This window comes from Rattus norvegicus, chromosome 6 (genome assembly GCF_021556685.1).
Source record: "Rattus norvegicus strain SHRSP/BbbUtx chromosome 6, alternate assembly SHRSP_T2T, whole genome shotgun sequence".
Taxonomy (NCBI): domain Eukaryota; kingdom Metazoa; phylum Chordata; class Mammalia; order Rodentia; family Muridae; genus Rattus; species Rattus norvegicus.
In genome coordinates, this window is record NC_141539.1 from 91236537 (window position 1) to 91258943 (window position 22407).

General features: G+C 37.1%; 1 protein-coding gene across 3 annotated transcripts in view; it reads right to left on the minus strand.

Moving 5' to 3' along the window:
• Mdga2 (MAM domain containing glycosylphosphatidylinositol anchor 2) overlaps positions 1–22407 on the minus strand; it is an 862524-nt gene that overhangs the window by 187909 nt on the left and 652208 nt on the right. For all 3 annotated transcript variants that reach the window (XR_015621898.1, NM_199269.2, NM_001444001.1), the window contains 1 exon segment: positions 11970–12263. Coding sequence is in view for 2 of the 3 variants with exons in the window: in NM_199269.2 (NP_954890.1) it covers positions 11970–12263 (294 nt within the window). In the remaining variant the exon portion in view is untranslated.

Sequence of the window (22407 nt, forward strand, 5' to 3'; positions counted from 1 at the left end):
CAAGAATTAGATTCTACCCCATATAGTCACATTTCTGCGTTCTTGTATTCTGATTAACCTATAGCCTTTTTCAGTGTGCGCCAAAACAATATGTGTGGTACCTTACTTTTATTAACAAAACCGCAAGAGAAAAAAAAGTGACTATACAGCTGGAGAAGTCAGACCACGCAATGGAAGGAAGACATGGCATCTCAGTAATGCCTTAATGGGGGTCAATAATGGGATCCATAGATGTGGCTTCAATTATACTTGTGACAGAGATGCAGTGACCAAAGTACCAAGTTTAGAAATACTCAGGATAATGAGCTAATAAGCTCCTCACCTCCACTGCAATATGAATGATAAATTCCATAAAGGATAAAAGGCATTGTCAGTTACGAGACCTGAGTATGTAGTCATGGAAAACATTAGAGCAGAAAAAAAATGCTTACATTTTTCCTCTCTGTCATATATATCTATCCAAGCCAAACCGATCATATGTAGGTAGACTTAGTTTTAGGATAAAATGCAAGGGGAGTACTTCCCTGAAACCATTTAACAAACATCTACTACTTGCAGTTGACAGCCTTTGTCCCCATATATGAATGAACGCTTGGCAGTGGTGGTATGTAAGAAAAGAGAACATCAGAGGTGGAGAAAATGGGATAAAGTTTTCAAGCTAAAACTGAAAATTACAATCAAGAATTAGGAATAGATTCAGAGAGAGATTTTGAAATATAAAATAATGTATATGTTGACGTCTTGCCAAATACTGAACTTTGTACTTTTCAAGCATCACCATATTTAATTCAAATTAGAATTATTTGTTTGGTTGGTTAGTTGGTGCTTCTTTGTAAACATTTCAAACGTGAAAATATCTTTTAAGGAGATAATGAGGAATGTAGAAAAGCATGTATTAAATAAAGCCTCTAATTCCAGAATTTGATATCTGAGTTTCACGTGAATATTTGGGGTAAGGAAAGTCGAATGAAGAGTGTAGCTTGGTTTTAGATGAGGCAAACCCTGGCAGCTGCAACATGAGTTCCTAGAAGAGAAAAAGGTAACTCAGGAGAATTACTATAAGTTTTATTTTAGTTAGATCAGATCTTAGAATTCATCAGGAAACTCACTTGACATTTTGCAGAAGCCAGCTGAATATCTCACATACACATTTTGGGGAAGATCTGCACGGTGTTGATAAGCCTTTACATTGCCAAGTAAGAGAGAGTATGGAACAGGAGACAGTAGGAACGAAATGTGATTTGGAGATAGGAGGAATAAATAGTCACCCAAGCATGACTATGAGATTAAAATAGAATCAGTATAAACTTTGCTGTCATAAAAGACAAGGGAGAAAGCCTGAATTAGCCAGAACAAGTGTTAACTCAACCAACATGGCCTTTAAATGCAACTAAAACTTATACAGATGCAAAGAGATGGATGGATAGTTAGGGGACTAGATATACTGCACACACAGCCATATTTGCGGGTATATAACATATGTATCCTCATTTATGTACATATGGAGTTGATTGGTTGATACACTTGTACCTTAGGGTTTCATGTGAGTATGTGAAACAAAAATATCAACCACCGATATTATTCATATCTTTAACTGAACTATAAAATTCTGCATCAATTACCTCACACTAGGAAACTGCAGAGTGTAGATGGGCTCACCTGCTCAGACATGAGAGCTTCGGCAAAATTTTTGATAATGATGGACAAAAAGTAGCACAAACTACATGCAGGAAGATCATGCAAAAGCAAATAAATGTTAAAAAAATTCACATTTTAAATTAATGTACAGCTCTCTATTCTTTTAAAAATTCTCTCTATATTAATTTTGTATAGTTATCTCCTTATTTTAAATATGCTACTCAAGTGTCAAATAGATGGCTCAGCAGGCAAGGTGCTTGCCATTGTACCTGATAACATGCATCCAATCGCTGAGACTCCATGATAAGAAAACCAACTCTAACAAAATTATTCTCTGACCTAGACACACACACACACGCACACACACACACACACACACGCACGCACGCACGCACGCGCACGCACGCAGGCACACACACACACACACAATGTAATTCAAAACAAAAACTGTTCTTAACACTATTTATTTTTTTCAAGAAAGCCTAAGATGATATAAAATTTTTAAGTAAAGTATATAACAAATTTTTAGACTGAAGCTTTTTTTATTTTTTTCTTGACTTCAAGTCAACTACTCCTAATATATGTACTCTTTTTTTATTTTTAAGAATATTTAACTTTATTTTTTTCATCTTTATTAACTCGGGTATTTCTTATTTACATTTCGATTGTTATTCCCTTTCCCGGTTTCCGGGCCAACATCTCCCTAACCCCTCCCCTTCCCCTTCTCGATGGGTGTTCCCCTTCCCATCTTTCCCCCATTACTGCCCTCCCCACAACAATCCTGTTCACTGGGGGTTCAGTCTTAGCAGGACCCAGGGCTTCCCCTTCCACTGGTGCTCTTACTAGGATATTCATTGCTACCTATGAGGTCAGAGTTCAGGGTCAGTCCATATATAGTCTTTAGGTAGTGGCTTAGTCCCTGGAAGCTCTGGTTGCTTGACATTGTTGTACATATGGGGTCTCGAGCCCCTTCAAGCTCTTCAAGTTCTTTCTCTGATTCCTTCAACGGGGGTCCTATTCTCAGTTCAGTGGTTTGCTGCTGGCATTCGCTGCTGTATTTGCTGTATTCTGGCTGTGTCTCTCAGGAGCGATCTACATCCGGTTCCTGTCGGCCTGCATTACTTTGCTTCATCCATCTTATCTAGTTTGGTGGCTGTATATGTATGGGCCACATGTGGGGCAGGCTCTGAATGAGTGTCCCTTCTGCCTCTGTTCTAAACTTTGCCTCTCTATTCCCTCCCAAGGGTATTCTTCTTCCCCTTTTAAAGAAGGAGTGAAGCATTCGCATTTTGGTCATCCTTCTTGAGTTTCATGTGATATAACAATTTTCTTTTTGGAAATAATTGGGTTAGCAACCCACAGGAGTTACAACAATAGCCAACCAGATCACCCAAAGCTCTCAGGTAGTAAACCACAATCAAAGAGGACACATGGAAGGACCCATGGCTCCAGCCACATATGTAGCAGAGGATGGCCTTATCTGGCATTAGTGGGAAGGGATGCCCTTTCTCCCTGTGGAGGCTTGCTGCCCAGTGTAGGGGAATGCTAGGGTGCTGGTGTGAGAGTGGGTGTGTGGCTGGGGGAGCACCCTTGTAGAAGCAGGAAGTATGGTGTAGTGGCTAGAAGGTTTAACTGGGAATAACGTTGAAATGTAAATAAATAGTGACTAATAAAATTTTTTAAAAAAGAAAATTGTTGGGAATCTAAGAGAAAGTGATTTTCACATTCAAAGCAAATCTTAAAAATTTTGAGTCATGGAGGAACTTATTTAAATTTCACAATGTATGCTCAGCTTAAATGCAGGAGTCTCAATTTGAAGAACTTCTGCTATTGTTTACTAAAATGTTGAAGGATTAAAAAAAAGTAGTTGTTCACCAGAATAAAGGAATTCATAGGGAGAAAGAGCGTGGATTGGTAGAACAGTGTGAAATATAGATTTTTCCCGTCTGAACACAAATGTGGAGCCAAAAGACCTACAAGAAAGAATACAGACAGAGCGTTCCACAGAATAGAAATAGAAATTTAGAACTTCTATTCTAACAGTGTATTGAGAAAGGAACATCTCAGAAGCATACTTGCTTGTGCAGTGAGTGAACTTGTAGCCACAGTTTAAAAAAAAAACAAACAGTGCTGTGCAGTGCAGGAACTTCTGTGGTTCCTTAGGAGACGAGTGTGTAGATGAAATAAAAAGAATGACATGAGGAAAAGCTCAACCCTGTCCCGGCTCATTGCAAGCACCTTCTGCATAATTCTAGCTCTAATGTCCTCTTAACATGACAAGGAAGGTGTGGTCCTGACACCACTTCTGTATTCAGTTGCTTCTTGGTCAGGAGGTTGCTGATATGTGATATTGCACAGCTTTGAACTTAGTGAAGTAACTTTTGCAACTGGCAGATCTCCTCAAGGGCTCTGGGAACGATGTATGTGCAGTGATTCTAAGCATAGGTTGTCTGTGGGAGAATAATGTACGCCAATTTCACCTCCTCTGCTTTAGTCCTTTAGTTTCCTTGGATATGCATCATTACTGGGATAGTGGCTCTTGGTGTAGCATTCTTCTATCAAGTAAGGGGTATCTGAACATAAACAGGGATACGTTTTATTGTTATGCATGCAGAAGGGTTAACCCTCAGAATTTAAAATTTAGGGATGTCTCCAAACATTACATTTACCAGCCTGGGACCTTCTCTTCCTCCAGCAAATAATTAAAATCTAGCAGGAAAGTTCTGTTAAGAAAGCACTAAAAGCATCTTCCAGATTTGCAGTAGCCCTGGTCTCTACTCACAAGAGTCCAGAAGAATTCTTACCCAAATCATAAAAAATAATCCCTTATTTATGTTGTTTTGAGACAGGGTATTACTTTATAGTTCTGACAGGTCTGGAACTGTGTATGTAGGTTGGTCTTGAACCCAGAGACTAGCTTGCCCTTGTATTTTGAGAACTGAAATTAGAGCTGTGTGCCACTATGCCTGAGTAGTTATATCTGTAAGGGTTTCCTACAAGACGGCGCATTAGGAGGCCTGGTGGCCATCTGTACTTTCTCTCCTATGCTTCCGTGAGACCATCTGACGTTAAATTCAGCTGAAAGAATTCAGGAGAAAGTAGTTATAGCAAGAAAGATGTTTGGTGTGCTTAAGCACAACTAAAGAAATAAGTGCAATATAATATCACCTAATATAGTATATACAAAACAAGATTCTATACATGGTGTTACTTATTAAAATGTGGGCTAGAGAGACAGCTCAGTGACTAGGAATACTTGCTATTACAGAAGACCTGGGTTCAATTGCCAGCACCCACATGATTGTTTATATCTGTTTCGGTTACAGGAGTTCCAGTGCCGTCTTCTGACCCCCATGGGTACAAGGCACCCATTTCTTGCACAGATATGTCTTCCTTGATTTACTGCTCACAAACTGAGACACGTGACTTGTTTTTTGTTATTCTCCTCCTCCTCCTCCTCCTCTTCCTCCTCCTCCTCCTCCTCCCCCTCCTTACTTCTGGGACCAACTCACAGTCCAAGGCAAAGGTTTGTTCATGTGACATTCTGTTGTTCATCTCTATGATGTATTTTTATGGTTTATTATTACTATATTTTTAATTTTATAAGGGCTCTCAAAGAATTTAGTAGTGCCTAAATTCTATGTTTTGGAAAAAAAGATCTGGTAAATATTAAGAATGAATACAAAGAAACTGAATTTTGATAGTTATATATGTTTATGTTCCTTTATTTAAGAAGAGGAAACATTTCCATGAAATGAAAACAAGAGAAACCAAGGAGCAAAACATTCCTTAAAAAAGAGATAAGTGTTTCAGTTCACATATACAGTTTCAGACCACAGCTGAAGCGCTTATGCTGGAGGACTTTCCCAGAGAAGTGACTTGTAGGCACTGCTTGAATTCCTTTCTGCACAGTTATGTTGGTCAAAAGTATTTAGCTGATTGGCTTAATGAAACACAAATCTTGGCTGGCTTAAGCTGTACTTTAACCATTCTGTTGGAACCAGATATTTCCTGCTTCAATTTTGTACATGCTCTTTTAAAGAGCATGTCCCTAATCAAGCTCTTCCTGCACCTACATCCAGAGGGAAGCAGAGGGTGAAGCAGAAAAGAAACTACTGATTTTCTTCCTAGGGGCCATAAGCTGGATGATCTCATCCTTTTCCAGGTGACGCTTAACCTAAAGCATGGGGTCAGTGCTCTGTTCTGAGAAGCCCTGTAGAGAGGAAGAGTCTCTTAATGTTTTCTTGGACAGTTTCCAAGGTATTCATTTATCTCTTACATGATTTTCAATGATGTTCTATTCTCCGGAAGAATAAAGAAACCTAAACCGGAGAATGGTTGGGAATCCAAGGCCAGTTTAGCTAGAGTAAATTCATTCAAAAAATTTCCTGGAAATGTAATTTGTATGCACAGGAAGTTATATTTTCAAATACTTAGGAGTAAAGGAAATACATAAATGAGTTAAGGAAGATATGCATATTTACATACAGGATTTGTGGTGCTGAGATAATATTTCCACAAATTAAATATACAGAGTTTAAATGGAATAGTATCTTAGAAGCTCAAATGTTTCTCTTTTTATAAATTAAAGGTCTTAGTGACAAGGAAGAGGCAGTGGGAAGTCTGGGAGAAAATATAAATATTAATATTTTCAAAATATTAACACTGCCTCAGGGTTCAGTTGATTAATGCTTCTAATAACTACTGAAAACAATGAAAGAGCTAATATAGTCATTTAATCCAAACACAGGAATGCTGTATAATAAATGCTAAGTTCTCGTTAATAACCATTAACATTAAAAATAGGAAAAATGAACACTGAATGTATTAATATCGTCCAAGGAAACAAAAAGCTCTCCGCAGCCTACTTTCATGCAGAGTGTATTTTAAAATGAGAAGAGAAAATTAAAATTTATCAAACAGAATTTGTATCTAGCCCAGTGATTCTCAACTGTTTCTGTGACCCCTTAATACATGTTGTGGTGATCCCCAACCATAATATTACTTTCATTGCTACTCCATGACTGTAATTTTGTTCCTGTTGTAAATCATAATATAAATATTTTTGGAGATAGAGGCTTGGAAATAGAGGTGAACCATAGTTTGGAACCATTGCTTAATTTTTCTCTGGCATGGAAAACCTGATTACTGACTAGTAAATAAAAAAATTACCTATGTATATGTATAAGTACTATGTTGTTAAAATTTATAAGCTATGTGAAGACCTGAATTCAATTCTGAATGGTGGTGAATATCTGCCTATATCTACCTATCCTACTCCTCACACAGACACAAACACAGACACACAGAGATCGACAGGTGTGTGTATACAAGCACACATGTGCATGCATATGCACACACATTTCTTTGACATGTAAGAGAGTTAAGAGTACAGTAGGGATGTATTTATCTTTAAATGTTACAAACGCATGTTATAATCTGAATGCATGTCTCTGTACCTAAATCATCGGTTGAAATCTAATGGTTGTTTTAAGAGACTGGAAACAGGGGCTTTGGACAGCACCTTATCACATGAGTAAGATTAGTGTCCTTATAAAACAGCTGCCAGAGAAATAGTGCTCTCCGCTAGTGCCCTCTATGAAGCAGAGAGAGGAACTTTATACTTGATCATGGATTCACAGCTTCAGAAATTTAAGAAATTTATGTTGTGTATAAGATACCAGATTATAATTTTTTTGTTATGGTAGCCATACTAAGTTAAGAAGTATGAATTTGGGTGAAAACTGCAAGTATAAAATGGATGTTTAGCTTAAGACTTTGCGTAAGTCACAAGCTAAGACAATGGGAATTATACTGATAATCATATTCTCTACTCTGTTCTATGTAAGATGCAGGGCTCTTGTCATTTGTCAATACAGTTTGATAATGTAAATACCAACAGGAACTGCAAACATTTCCGCTTGTCTGGAAATAAGAAAAGTAAAACCCAGAAAAAGGAAGCTAGGTGCCATGAGACATATATTGCGATAAATTGTTTTCTAAAGTCAAGAAAGTATTTATATGGATGATCTCTTGGGAGGTAGTGCAGCACCAAGTGTAGAGTTTTCCTGCCACCCTTGCATGTGAATTTGAAAACCAACTCATAACTCATCATTCATGCTTCTAATGCAGCCTTTTCTATATCTATAAAGTTAATTTATTTTAGGAAACTAAAGGTCATAAGAATCAAGAAACATTAGTGAAATAAGCAACTTCAGTTGACATTGGTATTTATTGTAAAAACAGCTCAGTTCACATACACATCTGTACTGATCATATTAACCCTACAGACAGAATCCCAACAGGGTTCTGTGGGAGGTAATTGTCATAGCTAATCATCATCCTGCTGTGATAAAATATCTTGGCAAAATAATGTAAGGGAGGAATGCTTAGTTTGACTCAGAGTTCAAGGCTCCAGGTCCATCCAGATGGGATGAGACATAAACATACTCAAGGGAATTGAAGAATTAGTGTGAACAGGGAAAGAGAGTAGCAGGGGCAGGGGCAGGGGCAGGGGCAGGGGCAGGGGCAGGGGCAGGGGCAGAGAGGCAGTGCTAGAACTGTCATGTTTAAAAGACCAAGAGATATGGCTTAGATTATTCTAGAAAGTAAGAAACATGTCTAGCAGGATAGAGCTCTTCAAACCTTTCTATAGCTCTGTTTATAAGGAATCATGCTGTCCCTTCACTTATAAAGTCTCCGGATAGGAAAAGAATGAGACTGAAGGAAAGGTCATCCAGAAACTGCCCCATCTGGAGATCCATCCCATACAGTCACCAAACCCAGACACTATTGCTGATGCCAAGAAGTGCATGCTGACAGGAGCCTGATATAGATGTCTCCTGAGAGGCTCTGCAAAAGCCTGACAAATACAGAGGCAGGTGCTCACAGCCAACCATTGAACTGAGAATGGTGTTCCTATTGGAGGAGTTAGATAAAAGACTGAGGTAGGTGAATACCCATAGGAAGAACAGCAACCCCATAGGAAGAACAGCAACCAATCAGACTCTGCCCCCCAGAGCTCCCAGAGACTAATCCACCGACCAAAGAGTACACATGGAGGGACTCACGGCTCAAGCCACATATATAGCAGTGGATGGCCTTATTGGGCATCAAAGAGAGGAGAGACTCTTGGCCCTGTGAAGGCTCAATGCCTTCATGTAGGGGAAAGCCAGGATGGGGAAATAGGGGGAGTGGATCGGTGGGTGGGAGAACCCTCTCATAGAGGCAGGGGAGGGGGAAAGGATAAGGGGTCTCCAAAGGGGAAATCGAGAAAGGGGATAACAATTGAAATATAAGTAAAGCAAATATCCAATTTTAAAAAAGCCAATAAAAACAAAAAGGCATCAGAAATGAATAGGAATGAGATAGACATTATTTCTATTGTGGTAATGGGTTAACAGTTGTATATATGTGGTGGAAGTCATCAAATCAAATACTGCAGTTTACCATACGTTAGTTACAGAATAAAGAAATGATTTTTAAAAACAGAGAAGAATGACTCACTAGAGAGACTCATTGGGTTGCAGGAATCAAGGCAGGGCCCATTCCTGTCACTGCCTAAGCAAATGACAACAACCAATGATACCATTGTGGTGATCACTTTCCTATAGCTCAGTGGTTCTCCACCTTTTTAATTCTATGACCATTTTAATACATTACTCATGTTATGGTGACCCTCAAGAATGAATTATTTGTATTGCTACTTCGTAACTGTAATTTTCTTACCGTTGTGAATCATAATGTAAATATCTGATATGGAGAATATTTGATATGTGACCCCCCCAAAGGAGTCACGACCCACAGGAACCACTGATCTATTTATACAGGTAAACACACTACCTCAGAGCCTGAGGCAAAAAGTCTTAAGTAGTAAGCGGGGTATTGAACATGGGACCTGACACATGAGACCATGTTCTCCAAAAGAGAAGTCAAGATGCTGAACTAACAACTTGTTCCATTCGCTAAGTTTAAAAGTCCTCCCCAGAAAATGCAAAAACTGCAACAGAAGACAGTGGAGAGAAGGAGGCAATTCCATCATCTGAAGGTTATAGTATCTTTTATTTTTATTTTACTTTCATTTACATTTTTATGTTTCAATCCTAAGGAATCAATGGAAAGAGAGAAAGACATTTTTTTAAAGAATATAGTGGAGTACATCAACAAGAGTTTAGAAAGACACTAATGGGGGGAGGAACGGACCAACACATAGGGACAGCGAGGACAGGGACAAGGATGAATAAGAGAATAGTATGAACGAAATGCTATAATGATGACCATAGCGAGGTATGATACTTTAAAAAATAACAAAGAATTTAAATTACATTTCCAGGTATGGAGTTACAAGCCTTTAATCTTAGAACTTGAGAGGCAGAAGCACGTAGATCTCTCTGATTCACCGTGTACATAGGTGAAACCCTAATCAACAAATCCTCACATACTTCTGACATCTTAATTTCAAAAAGAAACCAGAACCAGGAAGCATGTGTAGCTATAATTGTATTTGGTTATATATTTCGATATATATTTATATACTTGTTAATTGGTATCCACATAGATATAAATTTCACCACTTAGCCATGACATAATGAATTATGCTGGGAATACACAAAGCATAGAACGGTTTGTGGGTTAAGGCTATGGCTCCCTCAATGAAGTACTTACTGAAGGCTGGATCCTAAGCATCTGTGCAAAAGTCTAGCGTTCACCTGTGACCCAAGTGCCAGGTTGTTACAAACAGGCTCACCCTTAGTCAGCCACTCTAGATAGTTGGTGACCATGTCTAAAAAATAACTTGGAAAGTGACCAAAGAAGACACTCAACATCAACCTCTGGCTTCCACATGGATGCTTACTAGCGTTTGCCTACTTGCGTGTACATATGCACACACATGACTATACCACCCCTCATGCACATATAAATAAATATAACTTAGTTATGCAGAATTATGGAATTTGCAGTAAAAGATGCAGTAAACCCTGCAAGTATACCCATGTATATGCATGTGTTTGGATGGTAGAATAGTATTCTATATTTATATCAATAAAATTAAAGTATTATAGTTATAAAATTAGTCAAAACAATATTTTTTATGGTGAAAATCTTCAAATGTTTGTTTATAGTGAAGTATTATTAGAATCTCTTCGCTTTTAGTTTTGGAGCAGCAAGTCTTATGTAGACGTGGAATATGTGTCCAGAGACAGCATGATGTTTCTAGAACACAAACTGATTCTCACAGGAGCATTTAGAAAGTTACCAGCTTCTTATGCTTGGAAAAGTCTCAGACACATAAGTAGATTCTTCAGAAGGAGTAGTAATATGTGGAAAAAGACTCTTGGAAGACACAGTCACATGCCTGACGGACTTGGGAAGAGTGCTGGTATTGGCTTTCAAAGTTGAAAAGGTGGGGACAATGGACTCAGAGTGGAATGCTTACAGCTGGCATCCTGCTCTATCATGGTGTCTTGTACCTTTATACTTACATCAAAAGATCTGAATCTTAATGATGCATATTGGTATCTTTTTGAATCACATTCCTGTCACCATAGAAACAACAGTACAATACTTCTCATCATCTGCTATTATAAGATCAAATTTTACATTCTTGTGCTGATTTTTACCGTTTTCTCAATGTAACACCGGCAATATTGCTGTTTTTGTCAATTTTTAAATTTATTGATTTAATTATTTTTAAGAGTAAATATTAATCCAACAGTGTCTAGAGTTTTTTTGTAAGAAATGTGGCAGCCATGATTTCAATAGAAGCAGTTGGAGAATGATCTTATTTAGTTCATAATTAAACACTTATCTGTTAGATAATATAGGCAGAAATTCATCACATAAGAGCCTCATGAATTCTATTACTAGATAATTATGCAGCCTACTGCAACAACTTCATACATGGAAAAGTTCCATTTCAATGATATGCGCATTTAAGCAAAGGGATTCTTTAAATATAAGGATGATTTGGTCCACAGGCATGCAAGTATTTAAAAGAGACATGAACTATGAGAACTAGAGAGCTTTGTAACCTGAATCAGCAGTTACTCCCACCTCCACCTTGCTTAATTTGCACTTGGATGACTTTTAACCACTACAGTTGTTGAACCTCCAGCCCTAAACATCATCATAATCATAACATGTACACGAAAATAGCTGTTTTCAAATAGCAAAAGAATAACCAGATAAATGGCAACTGCCCTTTGATTTGGTCAGCAGTTGTGCAAAAATATTTCACACTGACTGAATGCTAAGAATCATGTCTTTTACTCATACAGAAGTGCATCATCTTTATCTCCACACAGTAACCAAGGGAAAGGGAATTTACTCACACTGCACGATGAGCTGCACCAAGGCTTCTCTGGGCTTCACGTTGAATCCATTGTACTGACTGGTCTGGCATCTGTACATCCCAGACATTTCCCTTGACACGTTCACAATCCTGAGGGTCCCATCATAACTCTCCATTTGCATTGTCCCATCAGGCATTGCAACTTCTTTATCTGCTCTAGACCAAAGGATGATTGGTTTTGGTTTCCCAGTTACTTGACACTGAAGTTCTATTGTGTCCCCTTCTCTGGTGACCAAAGGTGATTTTTCCTGTGGAACAGTCAGATTGGGTGGAACTTGAAATGGGAAAAAGAAAATTTTTCAAGGTTAGTATAAACTGGTAAGATATATTCAGACACAGAACATCATAAGGAAAACAATTTCTTCTGACTGAAGAAATTTGACAATGCAGATGACATAAAATATAGATATTACAGAAATAAGGGAAGATGTTCTCACTTAAAGTAACCCTACAACTTTCATTGTATATTCTCAACTGAAGACCATAAATATTTTCACAATAAGCAAATAATGCATTTGAAGGCAAATGGTCACCATAAGAAAAATTTCAGTTTAGTGCAGTTTCAAAATCACTTCATTTTACTTACGTGTACGTCACAACAACCCAATACATGGGAGAAGGAGTAGAAAAAAGAAGAAACTGAGATATAGAATTAGAAGTTAAAAGGGGATGCTACAATGGTCTATTTCCTCTCTGATGAGAGTTTAATTGAATAGCTGACCAATGTCATATTCAAAGAGTTCATTACAGTCTCCCATTTTTTTTTTGAGATTCAAATTTTTTGAGATTTCAAATTTTTGTGCCTTGAAACAACATGGATACTTGGCAAGATATTTCTACTCTTCCCACAAAATATTCTTAAGAAAAAAAATTCAAAACATTTTCAGTGATTATAAGCAGTGTTAATTTTTAAAGCAAATTATTTCTTTGTTATTTTACTGGATGTCCTTGGGATGATACTTGAACGGTTTTATTGGAGCTAAGTTTTCTGGTCTGAACTATACTCCTGTTAGGTTTTAGTAAAAAACATGAAGTGGTGAGAGAAACAGCACTCCATGATTTTTACAAACAGTATAACAAACACTATCCTGTGAACAAAGTTGGTTTAATTATACAATTGTATTTGAATTAACTCAAATGGGTCTATGCAGCGAAAGGGTCAGTCCACAGACATAAGCTTAAGATAATATTAGTGATAAGAATAAATGGGGACACAAATCACTTATTTTTAACTAATGATTTTGAAGGTACAGAAGCATTGGAGGTTCATGGAAAATTTATTTTCCCATTAGACATTACTCGTCTTACTGTACTCCAGTTCCAAGGCAGCAAAACAAACGGGTTCAAACTACTTTAAAACTAATGTTGGAATGGAGATTCTATAACATTTAGAAACATTAATTCAAATCAAAGTGATACCAGAATCACTTTGGCATTCAAATGTGTCACATGGACTTTTTAATTTGACTCCTTTCTTTACACCATGTTAAGAAAAATGAGTTTTATAATATACATTAGAGCATTAACCACCATCCTGTTGCGGGAACTGCTATTAACAAAATTTATGGTAAAAAATGGATACACTTAGAAAAAAAGCAATTATTACACAATTTACTAAATTATTTCTTTTGAAGATATTAATGATTTAGTTAAATAATTTGCCTTTTCGTAAGCAAACCACAAAAATGTCATGCAGTTCGAAGAAGTGTATTTTAACAAAATAACCAATTGAGTGCATAATATTTGTGAGAATAAATGAAATAGAATAACAAAAATGATCTTGATATTTAATAAATATGATGAATTTCCTACTACATGCCAAGGAGTTAAAGATTTTACATTTTACTAAACTCTTTTAATAATCCTAAGTAATAAATATTTAATATTAAAATGTATCCAATGAGAACACCAAATTTAAGGAAGTCAAATACATCAATTTGATCAAAAATGAAGACACTGCCAATTTTATGGGAAATGAAAGCTGGTGTGAAAAGTCATAACCTCTACACGTGAGCAGTGGACTCCCTGCCTTGCTCCCATACCTCCTGGCTCGAAAGGGTCATGAACAGGACTGCTTTAAACGCCCTGGTCTTCGACAAGAGGCAAGAAATATGAGAGACTTTATGATGGATAGTTCACAAAATTTTTAGTCTTATACTTTACTATTTTAATCTAATCATCCTCTATTAGAATATTTGGAATATGGTCAAATTTATTGTAAGATATATCATTACAAGTACGTATTAAAGCTTCAATTAACCTCTGAATTAAATGAAAAAACGATGTAATTTAAAAGAGTATTTTAAATTATTTCTTTGTACATTGTTTATTTATTTAAAACATTTAAGCTTGTGTAATTAAAGTTAGTGAAACAGAATTCAGTTTTAGTTTGAACAGCTTAAAAATAGATCTTTTTATATATTACTTTGAGTTTTACTAAGCAACAAAAATGCATTAAAGAACACTTTATTATCCTTTTCTTCTGTAAGACGTTCTGTTTACTTTTGTTGATACTTGATGCCATGCTAAATGTGGTTCCATAGTCTAAACTTCCACAGCCTCCCAAGTGCTGGCCTTACAGGAGTGCACACTACATAGGCTTTAGGACTTTAAGTCTTGAATCAGAGAAAACCTTTGTTAACAGCTCTGTTGGCCAAACATTACAAAATAAAGATCAAAATTTATTAACATTAAACTAAATGGAGAGAAACTGGAAGCAATCTCATTAAAACCAGGGACTAGACAAGACTGCCCAATCTCTCCCTACTTATTCAATATAGTTCTCGAAGTCCTAGTCAGAGCAGTCAGACAACAAAAGGAGATCAAAAGGATACAGATTGGAAAGGAAGAAGTCAAATATCACTATTTGCAGATGATATGATAATAGTATATTTAAGTGATCCCAAAAGTTCCACCAGAGAACTACTAAACCTGATAAACACCTTAACCAAAGTGGCTGGGTATAAAATTAACTCAAATAAATCAGTAGCCTTCCTCTACACAAAAGACAAACAAGCTGAGAAAGAAATTAGGGAAATGACACCCTTCATAATAGTCCCAAATAATATAAAATACCTCGGTGTGACTTTAACCAAGCAAGTGAAAGATCTGTATGATAAGAACTTCAAGCTTCTAAAGAAAGAAATTGAAGAAGACCTCAGAAGATGGAAAGATCTCCCATGCTCAAGGATTGGCAGGATTAAATAGTAAAAATGGCTGTTTTACCAAAAGCGATCTACAGATTCAATGCAATCCCCATCAAAATTCCAATCTAATTCTTCATAGAGTTAGACAGAACAATTTGCAAATTCATCTGGAATAACAAAAAACCCAGGATAGCTAAAACTATCCTCAACAATAAGAGGACTTCAAGGGGAATCACTATCCCTGAACTCAAGCAGTATTACAGAGCAATAGTGATAAAAACTGCATGGTATTGGTACAGAGACAGACAGATAGACCAATGGAACAGAATTGAAGACCCAGAAATGAACCCACACACCTATGGGCACTTGAATTTTGACAAAGGAGCCAAAACCATCAAATGGAAAAAAGACAGCATTTTCAGCAAATGGTGCTGGTTCAACTGGAGGTCAACATGTAGAAGAATGCAGATCGATCCATTCTTATCCCCATGTACAACGCTTAAGTCCAAGTGGATCAAGGACCTCCACATCAAACCAGATACACTCAAACTAATAGAAGAAAAATTGGGGAAGAATCTCAAACACATAGGCACTGGAGAAAATTTTCTGAACAAAACAACAATGGCTTATGCTCTAAGATCAAGAATCGACAAATGGGATCTCATAAAACTGCAAAGCTTCTGTAAGGCAAAGGACACTGTGGTTAGGACAAAACGGCAACCAACAGATTGGGAAAAGATCTTTACCAATCCTACAACTGATAGAGGGCTTATATCCAAAATATACAAAGAGTCAGAAAGTTAGACTGCAGGGGGACAAATAACCCTATTAAAAATGGGGTTCAGAGCGAAACAAAGAATTCACAGGTGAGGAATATAAAATGGGTGAGAAGCACCTAAAGAAATGTTTAACATCTTTAGTCATAAGGGAAATGTAAATCAAAACAACCCTGAGATTCCACTTCACACCAGTCAGAAGGGCTAAGAACAAAAACTCTGGTGACAGCTGATGCTGGCGAGGATGTTGAGAAAGACAAACACTCCTCCATTGTTGGTGGGATTGCAGACAAGTACAACCATTCTGGAAAACAATCTGCTGATATCTCAGAAAATTGGACATTGAACTACCTGAGGACCCAGCTATATAACTCCTGGGCATATACCCAAAAGATGCCCCAACATACAACAAAGACACCTTCTCCACTATGTTCATAGCAGCCTTATTTATGATAGCCAGAAGCTGGAAAGAACCCAGATGGCCTTCAACAGAGGAATGGATACAGGAAATATGGTACATCTACACAATGAAATACTACCCAGCTATCAAAAACAATGACTTTATGAAATTCACAGACAAATGAATGGAATTGGAAAATATTTTCCTGAGTGAGGTAACCCAACCACAGAAAAACACACATGGTATGCACTCATTGATAAGTGGATATTAGCTCAAATGATCAAATTACCCAAGATGTACAGAACACATGAAACTCAAGAAGGATGACCAAAATGCGGATGGCTCACTCCTTCTTTAAAAGGGGAACAAGAGTACCCTTGACAGGGAATAGGGAGGCAAAGTTTAGAAAAGAGACTGAAGGAACGCCAATTCAGAGCCTGCCTCACATGTGGCCCATACATACACAGCCACCAAACTAGATACAATTGATGAAGCAAAGAAATGCAGTCTGACAGGAAGTGGATGTAGATCTCTCCTGAGAGATACAGCCAGAATATGGCAAATGCATAGGCGAATGCCAGCAGCAAACCACTGAACTGAGAACAGAACCCCAGTTGAAGGAATCAGAGAAAGGACTGAAAGAGCTTGAAGGGCTTTGAGACCCCATATGAACAACAATGCCAACCAACCAGAGCTTCCAGGACTAAGCCATTACCTAAAGACTATACATGGACTGACCCTGGGCTCCAGCTGCATAGGTAGCAATGAATAACTTAGTAAGGGCACCGGTGGAAGGGGAACCCCTTGGTCCTGACAAGAATGAACCCCCATTGAACGGGTTTGTTGGGGAGAGGGTGGTAACAAGGGGAGGATGGGTTGGGGAACACCCATAGAGAAGGGGAGGGGGAGGGGTTAGTGGGATGTTGGCCTGGAAACTGGTTAAGGGAATAACATTTGAAATGCAAATAAGAAATACCCAATTTAATAAAGATGAAAAAAATCACAATTTCCAAATGTTCTATAAGGTTCTCTCATTCTGCTTAGACTACAGTTTCTATATCGTAACCACTAACCTCTGAATTATCACTTCTTTTCCACGGCAGATTATGATTACACCTATGGACTTTTCCCTGATTCACAGGATTACATGGGTGATTCTTATCTTTTCCAAATCCATTTGGTCCACGACTGCAATCTATTTTATATTCCAAGTTTTCCAAATCTCCAAATTCAAATACCAATCCTTTCTTGAATGAATAGTTAATCACCGACATATGCCATTTGCTAATTAAAATAGCAGTTTTTCTAGTTTTCTCATGTCCTCTTGCCTACTCCTTCCAAATGCTATCTAATTCTTATATGTGCTTATGTTTATGTGCAATATATATATATATCAGATATTATTAAAATTGTCTTCCACACTTATTATTTTAGATCCACTAGCAGATGTCTCAGGAACATCATCATTTGCTTTTTTGTGATGGTATCATATGTAGTCGCTTTGCCACTGGTATCTCACTCTTCCAGTTCTCTTCTGTCCCGTCATTAGCTTTTCCACCACTACCACCTTTTGTTCTGATTACTCTGAAATCCAATACCCTGTAAGGTTTCTCATCAGCACACTGTTTTAAGAAAGTCTGAAAACAGCATGATGGATTTGCTCAGTCATGGAAAAGCCATAGTGCGACATGATAAAGGCTTTTAAATGATGGTGGCATTTACCTATAGCTATAGAGAAACTAGCATTATTGAAAAGGAACAGAATGTTGGTGAGCAGTATGAATACCTGCAGCTGCTATTGTTAGGTGGGATATGATGCTGTGCTGTACGAACTATTTCATCCAGACCGATTTTAGTCTCCTACCTCCTCGGTTTCTACATGAAATGACAGCTCACCGTTTGTTTCACAACAGTAAGTGTTTTGTTGTCCATATGTAACTTATAACAGCATATTCTACATGTCAAAATGAAAACAAGAGCTTCCTGAACTCACAGACTTCATTGTTATATTGTCAGCATCTAGGAAACAATCTTATACATAATGGAACGCAGAAAAATAGTTTATTCCTAGCAAATACATTGTGACAGTGAGCTACCGGGCAGTGATTGGGGCGGGAAGAGAGACATACTAGAGGGAAACACAGGAGTAACACAACTGTCTATAGGGGCATCAGCATTACCAGAACAGTGCTTTTGGTTAAATACAGTAGTACCGTCAGCTTTTCCTCATATATTTTGCTTCAACTTTTACTTCCCTCCAGTGTTTGTAAAACATGTTAGCAAAGGTTTCAAGGTTTCAAAAAGCCCGTGAAAATGTAAACTATTAAAACAATCTATATTAAAATATCATTCAATGAAAAGCATATTTTTGGTGCTACAAATGAATCACTCTCAAAATGGTGCTCTGAATGACAGTAATATGTTATGTTCTTCAGGTTTCACTGACCAGTTAAGCCTGACGCTCTTGAGCAAGCAATTATTACTAATTTATTTTCCACTGTTTAAACGTATGGGGTTCCTGGGGTTTTCTAGCACTCTTGCCTACCCTCCATGTTGAAACTCAGTTCAAATGTTATTACTTTTTTCTCCATGTAGATGTGCGGGCAATGTCTGTGCATATGTGTTTGCGTGTGCCTGAGTTTATATTTTGGTAAGAGTACAAGTGTATGTACACATGCATGCATGTGTGTAGCACATGTTTACATGAGTGTGTGTGTGTGCATGTGTGTGTGTGTGTGTGCGTGTGTGTATGTGTGTGTATGTACGTATGTGGGTAGACCTGAGAGGTCTTTCTTAATCTTTCTCTACCCTTTATATCAAGGCAGACTCTGACCAGAATCCAGAGCTGTTAACCCACATACCCTGTATTTATATAGATTATGGGCATCCAAATTCTATTACCCACACTTACTGCACCTTTACCCACACATACCAGCATTTTTACATTGAGCCCTCTCCCTTACCTCAGGTGTTACTATTTTCAACTTCTGTTGTCCTATTTTACTGCCCCGAAATCCATTCTTCTTGCCTATGGGAGTATCATTCACCCCTCTTCCCTGTTCTTGGAGTTCTACTGAGTATGTTCTTCATATTTGGGGAACAGGACAGTCAGGGTTTTGCCGACACTGGCTTTGATGTTGTTGTTAGTAAAATGCGGTGACTGGCTCTGCTGCCTAGACTGACAGCACATGAAATAGCCGATTAAGGAAGAAGGGAAAAGGTCAGCAGAGTCACAAAGCCGGACTAAAATACAGCAGAAATACACTGACACGAGGCACGGGCACCTTAAAAACGCAACAGACAGTAAAATAAACTGAATTTGGAGTTAGTAACTCAAATAAGTAAAGCTTGTAAAAGAAATGAATAAAGTTTGGGTAGATTTATGATACAAGTATTGTCATTTGGTGAGTTTTAAAAAATGATCCCCATATTATTTTTCTGTCACCTTTCATTTAATAATACTAATGGGAAAGCTCCAAATTGATTGCAAATCAAAGGAGAGGCAGCTTAAAGGCACACAATTAATTGCATTCTGGATGTTTAAGATGGTTTATATGAATTTTACTATTTATTGTTCCTTAATAAGAGTGTAGCAAATACAAGACAACAATCTGATATGCCTGTACCTTGTGATAAAAAACAAATCCCTGAAAATAAAAATACAGGTATATTTTCTGACACAGTCCATACCGAGATACTGCAGTGGGAGTTTCTACAGACAAAAGATTTAGAAAAGTCCTGTTAAAAGCTCTATTTTTTTCATTTCAGACATTTAAAAAAAGGTAATTTGAACAAATTGGTTTTATGACAACTTTCTCATTGTCGCACAGACTGTAAATAAATACTGAAAAAAAGGGAAAATGTTTTGATATCATTCTGGGAGCAAACAGAGCATTAACTCATTAGTGTTCACTGGGAAAATGTCATTATTCAAAACGTGTAGGTCCATTTGAAGTAAATAATAATATCATGAACCGGAAATCAAGATATGCTTATTGGCTTATTTGCTGGTGTTGAACTTGAAAAGGAATGTGAAGATGAAATGGTATACTTTATTTTTAAAATGCATCAAATAGAATTTTCTACACTGGAATAACTAGACTCATATTTGAAAGACTCCTATAATGAATGAATATGGCATTAATTCAGTTACACGTAAAGTTTTAGGAAAAATAGTTTATATTGGATGCTTATATTCTTTGAGTAGAATGCATAATCGATAGTAAAATATAAAAATAAAAATAAGAAAGACTTTTTAAAGAAATATATATACCTTATGAAATATATACCATATATACATATATTCACTTGACACACACACCTATATGTATGTATATATAGGGGGAGAAATAGAACTAAATATTTTGTCATTGCAATAATTGTAACTATGGCATTAGTAATGGCATTTTATGATGGCTGTGGGATAACAGAAAGAAGATGCTAAGTGTCATCATCCGCACACACACTTCAACCCGCTTGTTCTTTTTCCATTTAACAAAGAAATTCATGCATCATCATACTTTCTTCTTTAAAACAGTTATGTCATCATATTGGAAAATTCTGATGACCACTCATTTCACTGAATATTTTAAAAATCGTTAAGATTTTTTTTATTAACTTGAGTATTTCTTATATACATTTCAAGTGTTATTCCCTTTCCCGGTATCCGGGCAAACATCCCCCTCCCCCCTCCCCTTCCTTATGGGTGTTCCCCTCCCAACCCTCCCCCCATTGCCGCCCTCCCCCCACCAGTCTAGTTCACTGGGGGTTCAGTCTTAGCAGGACCCAGGGCTTCCCCTTCCACTGGTGCTCTTACTAGGATATGCATTGCTACCTTCAAGATTTTGAAAAGTCCTGTAATGATCCAAAATTAGAAGAATATGTGTTTAGTTGCCACTGTGGATGAGATCATATGCTACAAAACAAATGAGAAAATTCTCTTCAAATTCAAAATAACTCTAGCTTAAGTCCTGACATCATTTTTTACAACAATAATTTAAATATGGTGAATACTTATGTGTTGGAATATAGTAAGGGATATCTGAAAGCTATTCATTTATTTGGGGTAAAAATACTTAGATATGATAAAATCTCCTCACTTACATGTAGACTCACTAATATATCCTTCCTGTTAGACATCATATCTTGTTGTTTACAAATGATTTTTGATATAAGCCAAGAAAAATACTGGCCATGCATTACTAAATAAATAAATATTGCTACCCATTGCTTCCTGGAAAAAGTTCTTAATTTGTACAAACAGAAGAGGAAAGCAGAGGTAATTTATATGATATTTAGGACCTATAACTTTGGGGTGACTGTTGTATTTATGAATTTGCTCATTCATTCATTCATTCATTCACTCATTCATTTATTGTTAAGACAACCCATCACTGTAGCCCTGGTAAGCCTCTAGCCACCTAGGCAATTGAGGCTGTCCTTGAACTCACTGTCCCTTTGCTTCTGGATTCTATGTGCAGCAATCTGCCAGCATCACCACTCCCAGCATCATAGTTATTTAACGGTGTCAGAACTTTCCTGAGATGCAGGTAAACAGTGCATATTTCATTTCTCTACTGCCTTTGGGATCATCTTTAGTATTATAAACAAGTTCTCAAATTAAATTAACTAAAATATTCCTTCTAAAAATCTTTTATTATTTCTGAGTTAATCTTTTAAGAATGTTATGAACTGTATGTCTTCAGTAACTCCATTTCCTGAGATAGAATGTCCAAGGCTTACTGATTCTCATCCGTTTTACAAACCAAGCCTTAGAAGGCACATGCACATCCTAATCTTAAAGATACATGTATGGCAAAACTCTCTCCTTGGTTAGGACAAGACTGATCTCCCAAATAGCTTTGTTCGGTTGTAAACTTTCTTCTGCTTTAATGAATGGGTTCAAAGCTATCATACTATGCAATGACTCACTATCATTTAAGTGTTTTGTGTTAAAATTCCTCAATTCCTATATCCTTTATTTATTTTTAGTGTCTCTGGATTATATTTGTTTTATATATGACACAGAAGAATGTGTACGTCTTATCAAATGCAGCTGAAGCATGTTAACATCAGTACCAAAGCTTTCTATCTTCT